The sequence below is a fragment of the Dermacentor silvarum genome, chromosome 4 (genome assembly GCF_013339745.2).
Source record: "Dermacentor silvarum isolate Dsil-2018 chromosome 4, BIME_Dsil_1.4, whole genome shotgun sequence".
NCBI lineage: Eukaryota > Metazoa > Arthropoda > Arachnida > Ixodida > Ixodidae > Dermacentor > Dermacentor silvarum.
In genome coordinates, this window is record NC_051157.2 from 163,348,722 (window position 1) to 163,365,483 (window position 16,762).

Consider the following 16,762-nt stretch of genomic DNA (forward strand, 5'->3'; position numbering starts at 1 on the left):
ACTGCACCCTCTGGACTTCCTTTGTTGGGTAGCCTTTGTCGGTGTGTCAAAAGCTGCTGATGTAGGTATATATTCGGCCTCCGCAGCCTGTATCTTCGAGGTTGTGGAGGATAGTTCCGGGGCTCACGTTGTCGAATGCGCCCTTTACGCCGATTGCCAGGACTAATGATTGGCGTGTGTGATCAAGGGGGTCGAGCAGGTCTTCCTTGAGGAGTCTGTCCACGTCCTGCGTGGACAGATGCTGTCCGAATCCGAACATGGTAAGCGGAAAGCATCCGTTGTCCTCGAGGTATGGTGTTAACCGGTTGTGCGCCATGTTCTCGCGGAGTTTGCACTCGCATAATGTGAGGGAGATGAGATGGAGGTTTCCGGTGCGAAGGGGCTTTTTTGGGTTTGGGGATCATGGTGACCTCCGAATGCTTCCGGGCTGCTTGTAGGCCCTCTTTTCCAAGCAGCCGCTGTAGCAATGGAGCAGTGCTGTGGTGACCGATTGAGGGAGGTTGCGTAGGAGGTTATTAGTAATTCAGTGCTTGCCGGGACTGGTGTTTCTAGTGAGTTTGGCTAAGGCTGCGAGGAGCTCTGCTTGCATGAGGAGCTTGCGCTCGCAGAATGTGAGGGAGATGAGATGGATGTTTCCGGTGCGAAGGGGCTTTTTGGGGTTTGGGGATTATGGTGACCTCCGAATGCTTCCGGGTTGCTTGTAGGTCCCCCTTTCCCAGCAGCCGTTGTAGCACTGGGGCAGTGCTGTGATGACCGATTGAGGGAGGTTGCGTAGTGCCAGCCGCGACTTGTGTTTCTAATGAGTTTGGCTGGGGCTGCGTGGAGCTCTGCTTGCGTGAATGGTCGATCAAGATCTGCGTTTGGAGCGCCGTCGTATGCCTTGCCGCTCGCCGACGTAGTGGGCTTGTCGCTGCTTAGTTTCTGCTGAAGTTCTCGACGTAGATCGTGCTCCGATCGAGCGTGGTTGTGGATTTGTGTGCGTAGAAATTGCCTCTGTTGCGTTTTGCTGCGATCGGTAGCTAAGAGAGCGTGTAGGAGGTGCCAGGTTTCTTGGTGCTGAGTGTAGATTGTATGCTGTTACGAAAGGTGTGCCAATTTTGCCGGCTAAGTTGCTCCACGTAATCATGGGCCTGTCTAGTGAGAAGGGTGATTCATTGCTTAAGTTTTATATTGAGTTTCTGCCGTTTTCACCTCTTCAGGAGGCTTGTTTTGGCCTCGCCGATATGAAGGAGATGCGGGTCGATTATGGGGGTGTTGGTGCATGCTCAGGTGGATGTTCTTGGCGTGGTGTTCTGTGGTGATGAGAAGGTTCTTGAGCTAATGGTCGATGTCGTCTATTTGTATGTTGCCGCTGAGGTTGTCTCTGAAGTACTTCCAGTCTGTTAGTCAGGCAACTCCAGTCTTGGTCGGTTTCGGTTGTGGGTGATGTCAAGTTGGAGAATGCGGTCGTCGCTTCCGAGCGTCTCCGAGAGTTGGCTCCATTCGACGGGACGTTCACTGTGAAGGTTAGCTCCGGGTTTGTGTCACTGGAGACACTATTTCCAACTGTCGTGGCCTGTAGCATGTGGTCCCAGAGGGTCAGCCGGTGTTGTAGTGCGGTGTCGTGTACTCGCGCTACCTTCTTGGTGGTGTTTGGACAAGCCCATGCTGTATATGGGGAGTTGAAATATCCCATATAGACAACTTGATGGCCTTTCGTGCGTTTCCTGAGTTCACGGATAAAGTGGTTGAATTCCGGAAGTTGGTCACGAGGAGGGCTGTATATTTTTATAATTTTTTATTTCAAGAAACCACTAAAGGCCCTCACAACGAGGGTATTACATAGGGGGTGACAAAAATTGTATGGCAATCTAAAGAAGGAATAGGCAACAAGAATAAAATGTGGCAGCACAGCAACAATCAATGAACCATAATGAGAAAACGCAACATAATAAACAGCACACACACACACAAAAAAGAAAAATCAAACATCGCGGTAAATGGAACAGAACTAGGAGAAAAGCTACTTATCACATTCATTTTTTAGAAGTTCTTGAAATTTCGATGTGTTTATTTCAGTTGCGATTGTAACAGGCAGCTGGTTCCACTCAATAATGGTTTTGGGTATGAATGATTTCGCAAAAGATGAAGTGCGGCAAATGATGCGTTTGATCTTGAAAGGATGGTCACGGCGGGGAAAGAAGGCCGATCGTGATTGAAAGAAATCGTTATGAAGCAACGGATGATGGTAAATTTTTTGAAAAAGAGTTAAGCGAGCAAGTTTGCGACGATGGGAGAGGTTAACAAGACCAGCACGAGCTTTTAACGCCGTGACGCTAGTGAAACGTGAGTAATCTGAAAAAATCAAACGAGCAGCACGGTTTTGCAGGGATTCGATGTTATCTATGATATACTGGCAATAAAGAGGCTTTGCTGTGTTTTCCTGTCTGGTAAGATCTCCACTAGGGTGTGCTCGATGGGGATGTCTCTATTTCGTGATCTTGCGTTAGTTTTTTGGTTAGGACGGCCGTGCGCTAGGTTTGTGTAGAAGTGTTATCTTTGAAGCCGAAAATTTTGGGGGTTGCTTTGCTGTAGCGAAATGACTTTGGGGTGGTCCTGTTTGACGAGTTCTTGTAGGTTTGTACAGCGGGGCAGAAGGACCGACAGTTCCACGGCCAGATGCACAGTGGATTTTTGGGCGCTCTTTGTTGTGATCTTAGGTGTCGCCATCATTAGGCTCTTCAGTTTCACAGGCAGAATCACTGTTTGGTGAGATCTAGCGGGATGCTTTGTGACTGTTCGTGCGAGCCTTCTTTCTGCCCTGCTCGGTGGTGTTAAGAAGGCTGTCAAGGCAGGACTTGGTTACGTAATTATTTTTTTTGCGTGGACTATGAAATTGTTGACCTGGGCTTTTAGGCCAGTCACCTGGCTTGTGAGAATGGGGAATTGATTTGCGAGGCTGGTGACTTGGGTGGTAAGGGCCGCAATCTTCTCAACGATAGGCTTGGTGATGTTTTCGGTCATATCGAGAATGTTCTTTGTAAAGGTATCCTCGAAGGGCAGGAGGTGCTTCTGAACTCTAGCTTCGATCACGGTATCAACTGCCTCCGCAGTTATCGTTGTAGATGGTTGTTTGCTTCTATGTTCCTATTCTTTGCCACTTTGGAGTAGTCTGTCTATGAGGCTTTGTTTATTTAGCAGTTTGCTCTCGAGGGGTCTTCCGGCTACCGCTTCTGCTCATTCGACGCTGGCACTGCCGGAGCTGCCAGCTGGTTTGGCGTAATTCACGGATTTTCAGGAACGCGATCTTCATCGTGATCTTGACGTTGGTCTTCTACTTCTTGTAGTGCTACTGGTGGTGTTACTTGAGTTGGTGGCGTATCCATTGGCAGAGCCTAGTTCAGGGAAGTCGTCACAGCTGGAGTTCCATCGACTGGAGCGTTCTTGAATCATGTTTGCTATTTCTGTCTTACTTGGTAAGGTGGTGGGTTAGGCTTGAACATTTCTTTGTATTCTTTCCAGGTCGTTTCTTGTCCTTCTCCGCAAATCTTGCAGGTGGGTTAGCAGTCATAGTTTGAAGGTTGGTTTGTTTTGCTACATTTGTAACAGAAATTTGGGGTTGGTTTTGGGTAAACGTCTAGGTGATGGCCAAGGTTGCCACAGGTTCGGCAATATTTAACTGACTTGTGGTAGGGCTTGCAGTCGCCGCTCTGATAAATGCTGCTGCTGCTGCTGCTGCTGCTGCTGCTGCTGCTGCTGCTGCTGCTGCTGCTGCTGCTGCTGCTGCTGCTGCTGCTGCTGCTGCTGCTGCTGCTGCTGCTGCTGCTGCTGCAGCACAATGAAAATGCCCAGTTTATCTGCGTGCGCGAAGTCTCCGCGATGCATTGCGAACACGAGCGTGCTGCCCAACGACACAGTTCGTCACTTGTCACCGCTTGCCCATTGAAGGTGCCTCCGTGCGCATGTGCGCAGAATTTGAGTGCGTTGTTCACTCCAATGTGCTTGCCGATTGCCTCTGCTGCTGAGCTAACAGCGATCGCAGATGGATATCGTAACGACAGCGCAGCAATCGCATTTTGGTGGTGAGGGCTCTTGTGGTGCAGTTAGGAATTAGACTTCGAACACAGGAAGGTGTTGCAATTGTTAGTGCGCCGTGCTTGTGATGACAAAATGCCATTGCACTGGGTGTTTTGCGCTGACCGCTGACCGTGTTTGCTGCACTATATCACTGACAGAGCAGGCCATCTCAAATGACAGCTGCGATACGTTGTCGTTGGAAACACTACGCACTGCTCAAGATCGTCATCCACCACGGGCGCATCGACGCCTTGCAAGCAGCTACAGTGACGTGCGGATAAATATTTGCTGTGCGCTACGTAGCCACAAACGCAGGCAATGAACCGTGTTGTGGGGGTCATCACAGCCAAGAGACATATGCATAATGCTGCGAAAGTCGCTTTTTTTTTTATAGCTGCTGCTGAGTACTCACCGATGACAGTGCGTGCTGCGTGTTTTATTTCGCTGGTCAAGATGTTAATGCTGCTGCTCAGTTCTGCACCACGTGCTGCTGCGAAAAATGCTGCTGCTGCTGCTGCCCAACCGTGCTGCTGCTGCTGCTGCTGCTGCTGGGGCTGCTGGTGCTGCTGATTGACACGCTGAACTCGGGCCAAACTCGTACATCGCTGAAACCCCCCTCGAGTTAAACTCGGGAGCATGGCGGCTGGCAGCAGCTGCTGCTGCTGCATCGCTCCAGCTGCTGCAAGCTGCTATGCCATCTGCGACCCCTGCTCAGCTGCTGCTGCTGAGTTTCTGCTGCGTTTTTGCTGCTGCTGCTCCAAAACGCAGTGCTGCTGCTGCTGCTGCTGCGAGTTAGCTGAACGCTGCTGCTGCTGCTGCTGGAGACTGCTGTGCTGCGGCTGCATATTATGCTTTCCGAGCACAGACTGCTGCTGCTGCTGCTGCGCTGCTGCTGCTGCTGCTGCTGCTGCTGCTGCTGCTGCTGCTGCTGCTGCTGTGCTGCTGCTGCTGCTGCTGCTGCTGCTGCTGCTGCTGCTGCTGCTGCTGCTGCTGCTGATGATGATGATAATGATGATGATGATGATGATGATGATGATGATGATCTATGGTGTTTAATGGCGTAAGGGCCAGATATGACCAAAGAGCGCCAGGCCAGTGTTCATGAGTTGACAATGGAGCAATGAATTGCGAAAGGTAGATGTGACATGGCTGTAAAAGAGCCTAAAAACAATCGCTGTAAAACGCGTAAAATGTTTATGTAATAAAATTATGGCAATGGCTAATGAGGTTCACTATGATCACGAAAGAACAAATTGCAAGATAATGACGATAGGCGAAAATATATCACAGATAAATCTTTTTAAAAAGCACTACTGCCTTGACAGACCCTTTGAAAACGTTAGGGCCTGGAGGCGCGCGCTACGCAAAACTACTATCGCGGCGACATCCTCTGAAGAGAGGACGCGCTACGAAACTATTGGGCAAATAACATGCAGTACAACATCGCTCAGAAAATCCAGAACAGCTTTAGTGCTAAACAGAGGTTCGTCACCAAGAAACATAGCGGGGTGGAGAGAGAGACGGTACTGGTACGCTAGAGGGAAGTGTCTTTTTCTCTCTTTCAGCTTCCCTGCACTCCACGAGCACGTGTAGCACGGTAAGCCTCTCTCCACATCTACCACAGGTTGGCGGGTCATTTCCAGTTAAGAGAGAATTGTGGGTGCCATATGTATGTCCTATTCTCAGACGAGAGAATAGGACATTAGTTCTTCGTATTTTTGTAACAGATGCCACGGGCCAATCTGTGGCTTAACTAAGTGGAGCTTACTGTTCGTTTCGGCATCCCACAAGCGCTGCCAGTGACTTCGAAGTTTCTTTCTCAAGTAGGGCTTGAGATCTGTGGCAGGGATAGAAGCGGTAGGGTTAAGGGCTCGCGATGTAGTTGATGTGGCCATTTGATCAGCCAGAACATTGCCCTCTATGCCTCTATGGCCAGGCAACCAGCACAAAATAATATGCTCGTTAGACATGTATGCTTTGCACAGAGCAGAATACAGTTGAATGAGTACAGGGTTTTTGTGTCTATGTAGAGTCATGAGGGCTTTTACGACGCTTAGGGAGTCTGTAAATATTATCGATCTTTTGGGGTTTGATTTCCCTATACTCTTCACAGCCGATAAAAGTGCATAGGCCTCAGCCGTAAAAATGCTTGTTTCTGGGTGCAGTACATCTGACTCGGAGAACGACGGTCCGACTAGTGCATAAGACACCCCTGCATGTGATAAATTATGCTGTAGAGGACGTGTGGACCTTCAAAACAGATGACCGCCGCCGTAGACTGTCCGAGCTTGCGGGCGTTGAGGACTGTATATCACGCTGGCACTCGGATTCCATCCACTGGCTCCTTACTGTAAGCCCCAGGCCTGATACCGTAGAAAACACCTTTGCTAACATCTTCGCGAGTTGGCTTTTACGTTGTAATTATTTCCTCCAAGCTGTATGTTGATGATGTTGGCTAAGTTTTGAGCGTAGTTCTTTTTGGCTCTCCTTGCAATACTGATCGTTTTCTTTATTTGGCATTTGTGCACGGACGTTGCCGCGGAACTTTCTTGCAGTATACTACTGGCTGTTCCGACTTCGTGAGTGATTGCGACGAGTGATCATTTGGCGAGTTCAAAGCCAGCTTGTGGGCGGTAGATGATCTTGATGTCGTCCAAAGGTAGGGATGGCATTCTGGACTTCCGCGGCGGTGTCGGCATGGCTGGCTGTTGTGTGGATTGAGGGGGTGTGCCAGCTTTGATGCGCGTGATTTCTTTCTTGCATTTCCTTGCCCATGTCAGCTATTGGTCATCGAGGTGAATAGTTATGCCACTGTTTTACTATAGGTACAAGATTGCTTTCTACAGTAGTAAACTAACAAGCCGATCTCATTTCGCAACCCTAGAAGTGAATGGAGCCGAGCCACCAGGCTGGTCTAATAAGTAGTATCTGATAAAGTCAGGTTGTTCTGGAGTAAATAGTCTTATGAAAGCATGCGCGGGATAGCAGCGTTAGAGACCATGCGCTAGTGTCATCGCTTGTGAATTTTGCGCGCCATTATTGCAACACCTCGCGTATGACTGATAGGTTATTGCGAACTTTGTGCAACCGTATGGCATGATAATAAAGGCATTAAGGCCACGGTATAAAACTGTTGACTTCAACCCAAAATAATCTCGGCATGTTACAGAGTTTGGCATGCCAGAATACTATACTCCACCTTCCACAATTAGCGAAGCTGAATCACTCTTCTTCGGCTGAGACTGCATTAATGCGAGAGCATTATACGCTCCATTACGCAAACATCCGTCGGCGTCGGCGGGACCGAAAGATGGCACCAAAAATGGCCGACGGTGCAACAAGTAAAAACACGTCAAAAGTCCTCGCATTGACGTCAAATTTTGGTCTGGGTGGGAATATAAAACGGGCCTGTGTGGTGCAAGACAAGCCCGCTTCCCCGATATCAGGGCGACTCCACGGTTCTGGCTGACTAAGGATGTACCTAGTGCGTGCGTGATTGCACACGTCACATCGCAGTCATCTGGCTGACTGAAGGTGTGCCGTAGTGCGTGCGTCATTGGGCACATGAGGGCGCAACCAATGGGCAGGAGGTGGTGCCACGTCACGAGTGTATAAAATGAGTGAGTTTATAATGTGTCTCTGCCGAATTTTTTTATTCTTTTCAGCAACCTGTACTTTTTTAACTTTTTCGTGAATGTGCGATCCTACCCCGCACTCGAACGTTGCAAATTCCAAACGCTTTCTAGCTCATTTTTCGTCTTGTCGTGCAATTTCATTATCCCTTTAGATGATGGGTTAATGAGTTCTTGCCCAACTACCTTTATATATTTACATGATGCGAATGCGTGGTTTTTAAGTGCGTACATTGCGCGTAGAGTAGGTACGCGGAAGATCACATGTTGCCTGTAAAGGTCAACGTCTTATTGAAGATTTACCCAATTTCCATTCCAATTCATTGCCGCGTTCGTCCTCTTTTTTTCATTGAGGCCCATGTGGGCTAGGAAGCAGGAAACGCATTTTCTGGTGGTTATGTCCAGCCTCCTCCTCACTAACAAGACACCAATGCCTGTTCTTCACCCGTTATTTTGTTGTCACCTAAAGCGACATCAAGTTTGTTGACTTACCTGTCATTCGCTCCTCTTCTTTATCGTGATCGTTGCCGCACTGGTTCGTGAACGCCTGGGCCACATCAGCTAGCTCGTTGTCCCATTTCTGGAGTGAGAAATCGTAACGTTTATCTAGCGTTTGTAAGCTACTTCAATCCACTATGCTTGAATTGAGTTATGGGCTTTTACGTTCCAAAACCACGATCTGATTATGAGGCACGCCGTAGTGGGGGACTCCGGAAATTTGGACCACCTGGGGTTCTTTAACGTGCACCTAAATCTAAGTACACGGGTGTTTTCGCATTTCGCCCCCATCAAAATGCGGCCGCTGTGGCCGGGATTCGATCCCGCGACATCGTGCTCAGCAGCCCAACACCATAGCCACTGAGCAACCACGGCGGGTCCCACTCTGCTTGTATTCGTGCGATATTATACCTAAAATAATGTCAGAGGAGTTTACTGAAGTTGCAGAAATCTACAACAGGAAATATAAAAAAATAATCACACAATTATTTGATATCCACGGTTGTGGGGGAAAATACCGGTGATAACACAACATTACTAAGCCACACTCATTTTTAAAAGATAAAGTGCGTCTTCGTGGGGAGAAGTTCCTGCATCCAATCACTGCTGAACTCAAAAAAGCTTCATTGTTTTAGAAAGTCCTCATGTGTGTATGGCAGAAAGGCTCCATCACCTTTTCTTCAGCATATGCTTCTGTATCGAATTGCTGCAATCCTGGATGCACCTGTGTCGAGCACAAAAAAAAATTCTACTAGAACCATTATCGAAAGTGAATGATTGTGTGTATTCATTTATTTCTGATTGCTATTCAATGCAAACGCCTGTATGAATTATCCCTATACTACATATAAAGTAAGTACCCAACTCACACACTACGCCATAAGTTGTATTCCAGCGTGAAACGGCGCTTCGAATGAGGGCTTTGGCTCAGAAATACTTCTTATTGCTCATCATAGAAACATTATAAAAGTCCGAGCTAATGCATGTCCTAGTCCATGCGCAACACTCATTGATGAATACCAAGCGGTACATGTCGATAGCCGCTGGAAACCCGGGCAGTCGTCCTTGGGCAACCTGGGAACGGTAGTCGTTGTGGGCCTTGAGCACTTCGGCCTTCTCAGCCGCGCTGAGCCCCGTCGAGATGAAGGCGCAGTTTGGGTTGGGAGGCTTGCAGGCCGTGTGCACCAGACCACCCGGTAGGTTCTGGTACTCGGAACGGCAGGTAGAGGGGAGGGCATCGCCAGGCACCGCAGCAGCAAACAGGAACAGGGCGAGTAATAAGGCGTCGACAACATGTCCCATGACCACGGCGTTGTGCTTTTCCTTGGAGCCAGCGCCATTAAGAATGTATCTGTGGATAGATAGGTGAGAATTGGCTTAGGTATCATTAGAAAGCTACAGAAATGAGCACTGACCAACGCCATGAATCATGCAGTATATGAACGCCTCTGTATTCTTCAGTCAGAAAAGTTAAATTGTCTTAGCAAGTGTGATACTCTAAAGAAATGTATCATACAGAAAAGCGGGTGCGCTAACTAATTTTTAGCACTCACGCGTAAATGTCTGAAAGGCACCTATTCATAGATGCTTGCATCTCATTTATTGAAGTAGTAAATCTGGGAAACGTTTTATTGCGATAGCAATTATATGGACACTTCAACCGCATTTCTGCCGTCGCCGTGAGGTTCCGTATAAAGTCCAAGGGCGATAATATCGTCGCCGCGCACCGCGAGCGAAAGCTCGCGGGGGACGCGCGCTATCACGGAGAGCGAACGCACGGCGGAAAGCAAAAACGACCGTCGCGCGAAAGGCCGTAGGGGTATGGGAGGGAGGGAAGCGGGACGACGCTGTGCTCCGGCACGAAAGGCGTATCTTGCAACCGGACATAAGGGGAACTTGCCACTCAATCTCCCACGCGAAAGCAAGAAAGCGGGAAGGCAGCGCAGGAGGGAGGAGGGGCGCAGCTTCTACTCTGCCAACAACTGCGCTCGTACTTTGCCCGCGGCTGTGGTGGTCGCCCGCACCGTCTGTTATCTCCACATGGCTCTCACCTTTGTATGCGCTGTGCATTTGCCGCTCAGTTTCCGTTGAAGCGATAGACCGCACGAGCCTTCGCCTGCTGCGGTGGCTGCGCTTGCTGACAGCGTTTTGACAGTCGTTGTCTGCGGTCATTCAGTGTGATCTATTCATGTTTGCTTGTGCGCGCTGACACCACGCTTTTTAATTCACTTAGTAAGCGAATGTGTCCAAGTTTATGCAGCCGATAATACTACTATCCCTACTCCGAATAGCTGTCTACTAATTCGTTATCGTAATTGATGCTTCGCCTTTCGGGCGAAACTGCGACAGTTTTTTTTTTCGTCAGAATGTTCCGTACACCTCCATCCATGCAAACGTATCATAGTATGCCTTCATTAATTCACCGTTATTACACGTTTGCAAACATCGTGCCATGTCTTGGCATTTCTGCACAATGTGACATATGTCCAGTGACTGCTGCAATCATTTCCTCACTCAAGATAGGAGAACGGGACCACGGAACAAGATTACACTAGAGCCCGAATTACTTGCTAATTACATAAATTATGTGGCCGGATAATTTCTCGCTGATATACTGCCCGCTTAGCCTTTGTACTGTTCTCTTTTTCATTCTTTTGCGATATCAATTATATGGACAGTCTAGACGAATTTCTACCCTCACCGTCGTCGTCGCCGTGAGGTTCCGTACAATGTCCAAGGGCGATAACTGTCGCCGCTCGCCCTACGTTGTACGTGGGAGTGAAAGCGTGGCTCACTTTCGTCACTTTCGCGCGCGGTTGCGCAGACATATCTTGAGAGTGACCTGCGTTGGGGGCAGAGTCTATAGGTGCGTCGGTGCCCCCTAGCTTTGTGCGTGCTGTGTGTTCTCGGCGCACAGTTTGCGTTGAAGCAACAGACAAAAGTATGAAGGTCACTTCACTCGCTGCTGCTGCCGCGTTTCCTTACGTCAGCGTCTTGACAGCGAGTGTCCGCGGTCATCGAATGTGATGTGTTCATGTTTGGCTGTGCGCGCTGACGCTATGATTGTTAGTGCGCGCTGGTACTATGATCGTTAATTAACAAGCGAATGTTTACAAGTCGATATAGATGAAGTGCGTGCTGGTACTATGATTGTTAATTAACAAGCGAATCTTTACAAGTCGATATAGATGATAAAAGTACTATCCTTACGGTGTATGGCTCTCTGCTAATTTGCTATCGCAATCGGTGCTTCGCCTTTCAGGAGAAACTGCGACTTTTTAACACGAAAGTTTTTATGCCGGGTTTCACGAATGACTTCCTACAACGGATGCAACGTCAGCTAAGTCACCGCCATCTAGGAGCGGTGAAGCGAAGTACTGCATCATGACTCTCACGATTGCCAACAGGGAGCGCTTCGGTAGCTACAGCGCAGCGGAAGCTCGAACGCGGGGTAGCCATAGTATAAAAAACGATTTTCGTGCATAGAGTTTCATACAATAATTATACAGTAATTATAAAATAAATAAACTTTACCAAAAGTGTCTGGCGGCATGATTCGATCCCAGGACTTCTAGTACAGAAGCCATTACATTGAAATCATTACGCCACGCACAGATGCATCGACACGTGGCTTAGAACGCCCTAATTAATTTCCCAAGAACAAGTCAGCGCCTGGAGCGTTTCGAGTTGGCCACCTCGATATGCTGAACCGCTGCCATTAGCAGCAATTGTGTGTGTTCGCAGACTATTCTGCACTTACAAAAGTACATATTGCTCTGAAATTTGGGACAGTGAAGGCCGATAAAGCGTATAATAAGCAAAGCCACAGGAGCGTCGAAATCCACAAGCACGAAGATTCGAGAAATCCATATAGTTCGCATCATTTCCATGGTGGCTGAAAGGTCGCAGCACCAGCGTTCCCTCTAGTAATTATTGTATGAAACTCAATGGTTGACAGGGATCAGGCAGCCATCTAAGAGCGGTGAAGCGAGCGCCCACAGGGGGCGCTTCGGTAGTCACAACGCAGCAGAGGCTCCAAAGCGGTATGGCCTGGTGTTGGTACTTGCCGCACATGGTTTGTCTTTCGTGTCGGATAACCCTGTCGCGCCTCGTCGCCTACGGAGTGCAGCTTCAACATGCATCAGCAGTGCCTACACGCCTCCTACTGCTTTGCTTGCGATGGCACGAACTACGAAAACTGCCGCGCGAAGGGGCACAGAAAGGCAAGGACGTCGACGGGGGTATCTCGCTTTGGTCCGGCGAGAGACACGCCAGCGCGAAGCAGCATGCCTTGGCGTGTTCGCGGCGCACGCTGCGAACTGTCACTCGCATTCCTGAATCTGAGCACGTCGCAACTTATCTGCCCAAGACACTAGGGGCCAAAATGTTAGTACCATCGCCGAAGCGATTCGGCAGCTGGACGCCGCTCACCAACACGACGCGCGCGCTAAGCAAACATGCAACGCAGTCGCCGGACCACAAATTGTGCGCCTTTCGCTCCAGCGTACCGTGAATTCACGAATGAAACATACAACAGCTTCCATGAAGACACGTTTCACTTTCGTGTTCTACCGATTCCTATGCAAAAGGGACCAACCATATTTTTTTTACCACCTACTTACATTGCTCCTTGGATGTGTGGTCTGTTTCCTGTCTTTCTTTCCTGGCTGTTAGCGCTAACCTTGCGCATGGCAGCACGAACATGACAGCAAAAACAATAATAAAAATAACGACATGCGTCCAAGAAGGAACGGCGAGTGCCAGTCGCTTGGTGAGGTAACGTCGAAATCTTGAAGCGCGGCAGTGATCGCGTGAAATGACAGTCATTGAAGTGCGTCACCACGTTTTGTGCAGATGTAAAAAAGCACGATAAGCCCCATGCTGCACTGAGAGCTCGTGGTATTGCCGGCTCTGTGATCGCGGGCAGGCGCAGCGCTGCAAGGCAGCTCCTAATTTTATTAATTAGTAGTAATTTTTCAATCACAAGCATCACAACGCCGAGTATGTGTTGCGCCAACGAAGTTCGAATCGGGAGGACACAAGTGTTTTATGCCTTGTCAGGAAAGTCAACAGTCCCGCCTGCATGACTTCGGGGACTTACTTTTGTGCTGACTACATCATAGGAATCATCATGCACTCTTCTACTCTTGGTATTAGGCACCCCATTTTTTAGTGTTCTTGAGGATTCTACCGTCAGCTCATTTCTACAAATAAATTTATTCCTCTTCCTTCTCCAGACTACCTTATGAAAAACATTCAAGATCACCCACTGCAGTGCTCTTCGTAGAATATTTTCTCTAGGTGCCTTCAGGAAGCCTTAATGAATTATCTGCTACGAATTTCCATTGGTTTCTCGACAATTTGGTTGAGCATTCAGTGCTTTATGGTAACGTAGCTTTTCTAACAAGTAAATTCGAAGAAACTCACTTGAGAAGAGATAAGGAAAACCCTTCCTGAACGCGTAGGAGGGCAAAGTCAATTAAGTATTGCATTAGACAGCATGATGAGCACAGGTTCACTGTAGTTTAGTGGAGATATATAAAAAATGCGACGGTTTGGCATCATTAATCGCAACTGCCACTCCATTCTACTCTAGAACCCACCCACAAAAGGAGAAAAAGTTCTTTCCTTAAAGAACACTAAATTATGCAATGTTCTGTGCACCAGACTCAGGCGCACGATTTCATCTTATGTGAAGTAACCAATTTTGATTTGATGATGCGAGTTGAGTTGCTGTGGTATACACAGACCACATAGAAAATCTATACCAATGTAAAAAATAATAGGTTACGCGCATTATATTTACTCTAGACATTTATTCAGACGGAAATCAAGAGTGTTTCTACTTCTACGTGGATAGCAGCGAGGTGGCCGTAAACGGGGTGCGCTAACCTTTCTGGAGCATGAGGGAAGGACCTAAACTGTTTTGTTGATGGAATATTTTAGTTTACCAAAAGCCGCCTAAAAGGCATACTATAAATTAGAAAAGTCGAAAAGAATGCTTCGGCTGATAACACTGATGTACCCCAGCAGGCTTGACATCATCGTCTAAAGTTCTTCGCTGATGAAGATTATGTGTAGCCACAGAAAGCGGGGTGTTCTTGCTGCAGACATAACAACCCTCCGTGGAAAGAAAACGTCGTAGAGCGACTTGAGCAAGAGCGCAGTGAAGCTGTGCGTTGCGGTAGAAGAGCTCGTGTTACAGCTGCATAGGAAGCGCCAGGCGTCGACGAAGAGCCAAAGTCGAAGCTCGCGGTAGGCCCGGCAGCGGCGGCCGGCAGCGAATTTGAACCCTCCGTGCTGTGGCCTGGTGGCCAACAAAGAAATTGGCAAGGTAGTACAAGTCGACGCTCTCCGCGCGGAGTTATGCTGTCATCGTGCTGTACAGCCGGTCTTGCTTGCTTAGCTTGTGTGTTCAGGCTACACTTCTTACTTTATTTGGCTGTTTTCTACCGCAAAGTACATCTTCGTTCACTGACAGTATCGGCCGTGTCTTATCTCATAGAGAGTGAACCCCGTATTTCGCTTACATATGCGAAAAGCTGGAGAAAATATCCAGCCGAGTGGTTTAAAAGCCCGGGTGATGGTGTATATTTTTTGGACATATTGATGAATGGCCACGGAGGGGGAATTTACAGGTCCTAAGTAAATTTTAGATGGTGAAGCAGCACAGAAAACAAAGGAACGTTCATATAGCAGTAGAAAGTGCGGCAGAACGCGTTGTTGTGAGGACAAGCGAAACGAAATCGATTGACCTGTAACTGACATTACAGGATGAAGTGAGACAAAGGTGAGTAAAAAGTGGTGTTTCCAGAACTGGCACGTCATTGCACGTTGTAGTTAAACAAATCAATGACAAAAAATAAACAGTGGCAACCGCAGCGAACAAGATTCCTGCGTGAACAAGATTCTCTGTGAACAACATTCCTGCGCGTGAACGCAAGGGCTAGAAAGACACAATCCTACTATTCCCTGATGGCCAGTGCAGGGAAATGTTCATTTGCCGCCTTAGCCGCCTTAGCAGGTTTGTGTCCACCAGCCCAACGACAGCTAGCGTCGACACGCACCAGAACCGATCAGACTCAGTCGCAGCGGCAACGCTACAGCAGCTTATTTATAGTTTCATTAGTTTGGCTTGTTCACTATATGCTTATTCAGGGACCACGGTTGTGAGTGTATGTGCGTTAAGCGAAGACACGTATTGCCACAGTATGTGGCTGCAGCGCAGTGGAACTTCGTTTACGACTTGTCGCTCACAGTGTACGCATTCGTACGAAATGTTACTTCCTTCGCGACAGAAGGCATGCTGCAAAGCCTCCCATGCACGACATTCTCAAAAAGTGACAGGCCTGCACGGCACACGCAGCACAGTCACAGCGTAAGCTGGTGGAGCGGCTCAAGAGTAGCTCCAATTTGGTCACCACGCGCAACAGGGTCTCCGCGGCAGTCTGTTCATCTCGTTTTGACGATAACGATCTGAACTGTCCACCCGGCGTCGACGGCGAGCTTGTAATGCTCTCGGCACAGCAGTCTGCTGAGCTCGATCAAGCCTTACAACTGCAACTTAGATGTCGGGCACACCGCGTTTGCAGGCACCTTAACTAGATGGCGCCCCCCCACTAGCGGAGTCTCGGCAGCTCGGGAGCACGTTGATTGCGTGCCTCGTCTGAATCGCGTATCTTCGTCTGCGCCTGCGCACGCTGCGTTTGAAGGCATCTTACTTAGATGGCGCCACCACACTGGCGGAGGCTCGAGTCGGCTCCCCCTGTGTGCTTGCTGCTCTCCGCAGCAGCAAGCACACATTTTCCGCGGCTTGATAGCAAACGCTTGCGTGGCTCAGTGGTAGAGTATCAGACGCAGCGGGCGCGGGTTCGATCCCGGCGGGAATTGGGTACTTCTTTCACATTTCCGGCGATAGCGGTCACGCGGCGGGAGCCGCCGGCGGCGGCATCATCGCGACCCGAAACGGCTATTGGAATGAGCCCATAACAGCTTACGCTGTAAAATTACTGCCGCAGCGCACCTCACACGAACAAGCATGTTGCGGCGCCTTGCATTCACCGGCACGCCTCGAATTTTTTAATACCTGAAACGGGTAAGTGCGGCACGGAAGGCGCTGTTGACCGGAGTTTCCGCAGCGCCACCTGGGCAGCGCATAGTCCTCACACACGGAACACAGGGTGCACCGGCCAAACAGTCTGACGCCCGGGATTCAATCGTCGAGGTCGGCACGAACTTCGACAGTGCCGTCACCTTCAGTTGTTATAAAGACCACATGCGAGAAAAATGGGTAAGGGAGGAAACTTTGTTGGTTGTGGCTTCTTGCATGGCGTAGCAGTGCTTGTCAATGAAATATATAAATTATATCACGAGAAAACACATTACAAAATAAAAATCTGACGACTATTAGAAATTGTGATTCTGCCATTTATTTGTGAAGGTACGGTAAAGCTTCTAAGAAATGATCAGGCCAAATTCTGGGGCAGAGCAATATCAAACGCCTGTGCGCTTTTGTAATTACATCGCTGCGAAATTGAAAAAGAAGGACAAGAATAAAACACTGACTCTCCTAGAAA

At 48.7% G+C, this 16,762-nt stretch overlaps 1 protein-coding gene across 1 annotated transcript in view; it reads right to left on the reverse strand.

Annotated features, from left to right (window-relative positions):
• Positions 1-16,426, reverse strand: part of LOC125945055 (venom allergen 5-like) — a 40,038-nt gene extending 23,612 nt beyond the window's left edge. The window contains exons 1-3 of the mRNA XM_049666612.1: positions 16,273-16,426; positions 9,207-9,537; positions 8,181-8,268 (exon numbers count right to left, since the gene is read on the reverse strand). Of these exons, the coding sequence (XP_049522569.1) occupies positions 8,181-8,268; positions 9,207-9,537; positions 16,273-16,343 (490 nt within the window). The 5' untranslated portion in view covers positions 16,344-16,426. The remainder of the gene's footprint in view (positions 1-8,180; positions 8,269-9,206; positions 9,538-16,272) is intronic.
• Positions 16,427-16,762: the final 336 nt, after the last annotated feature.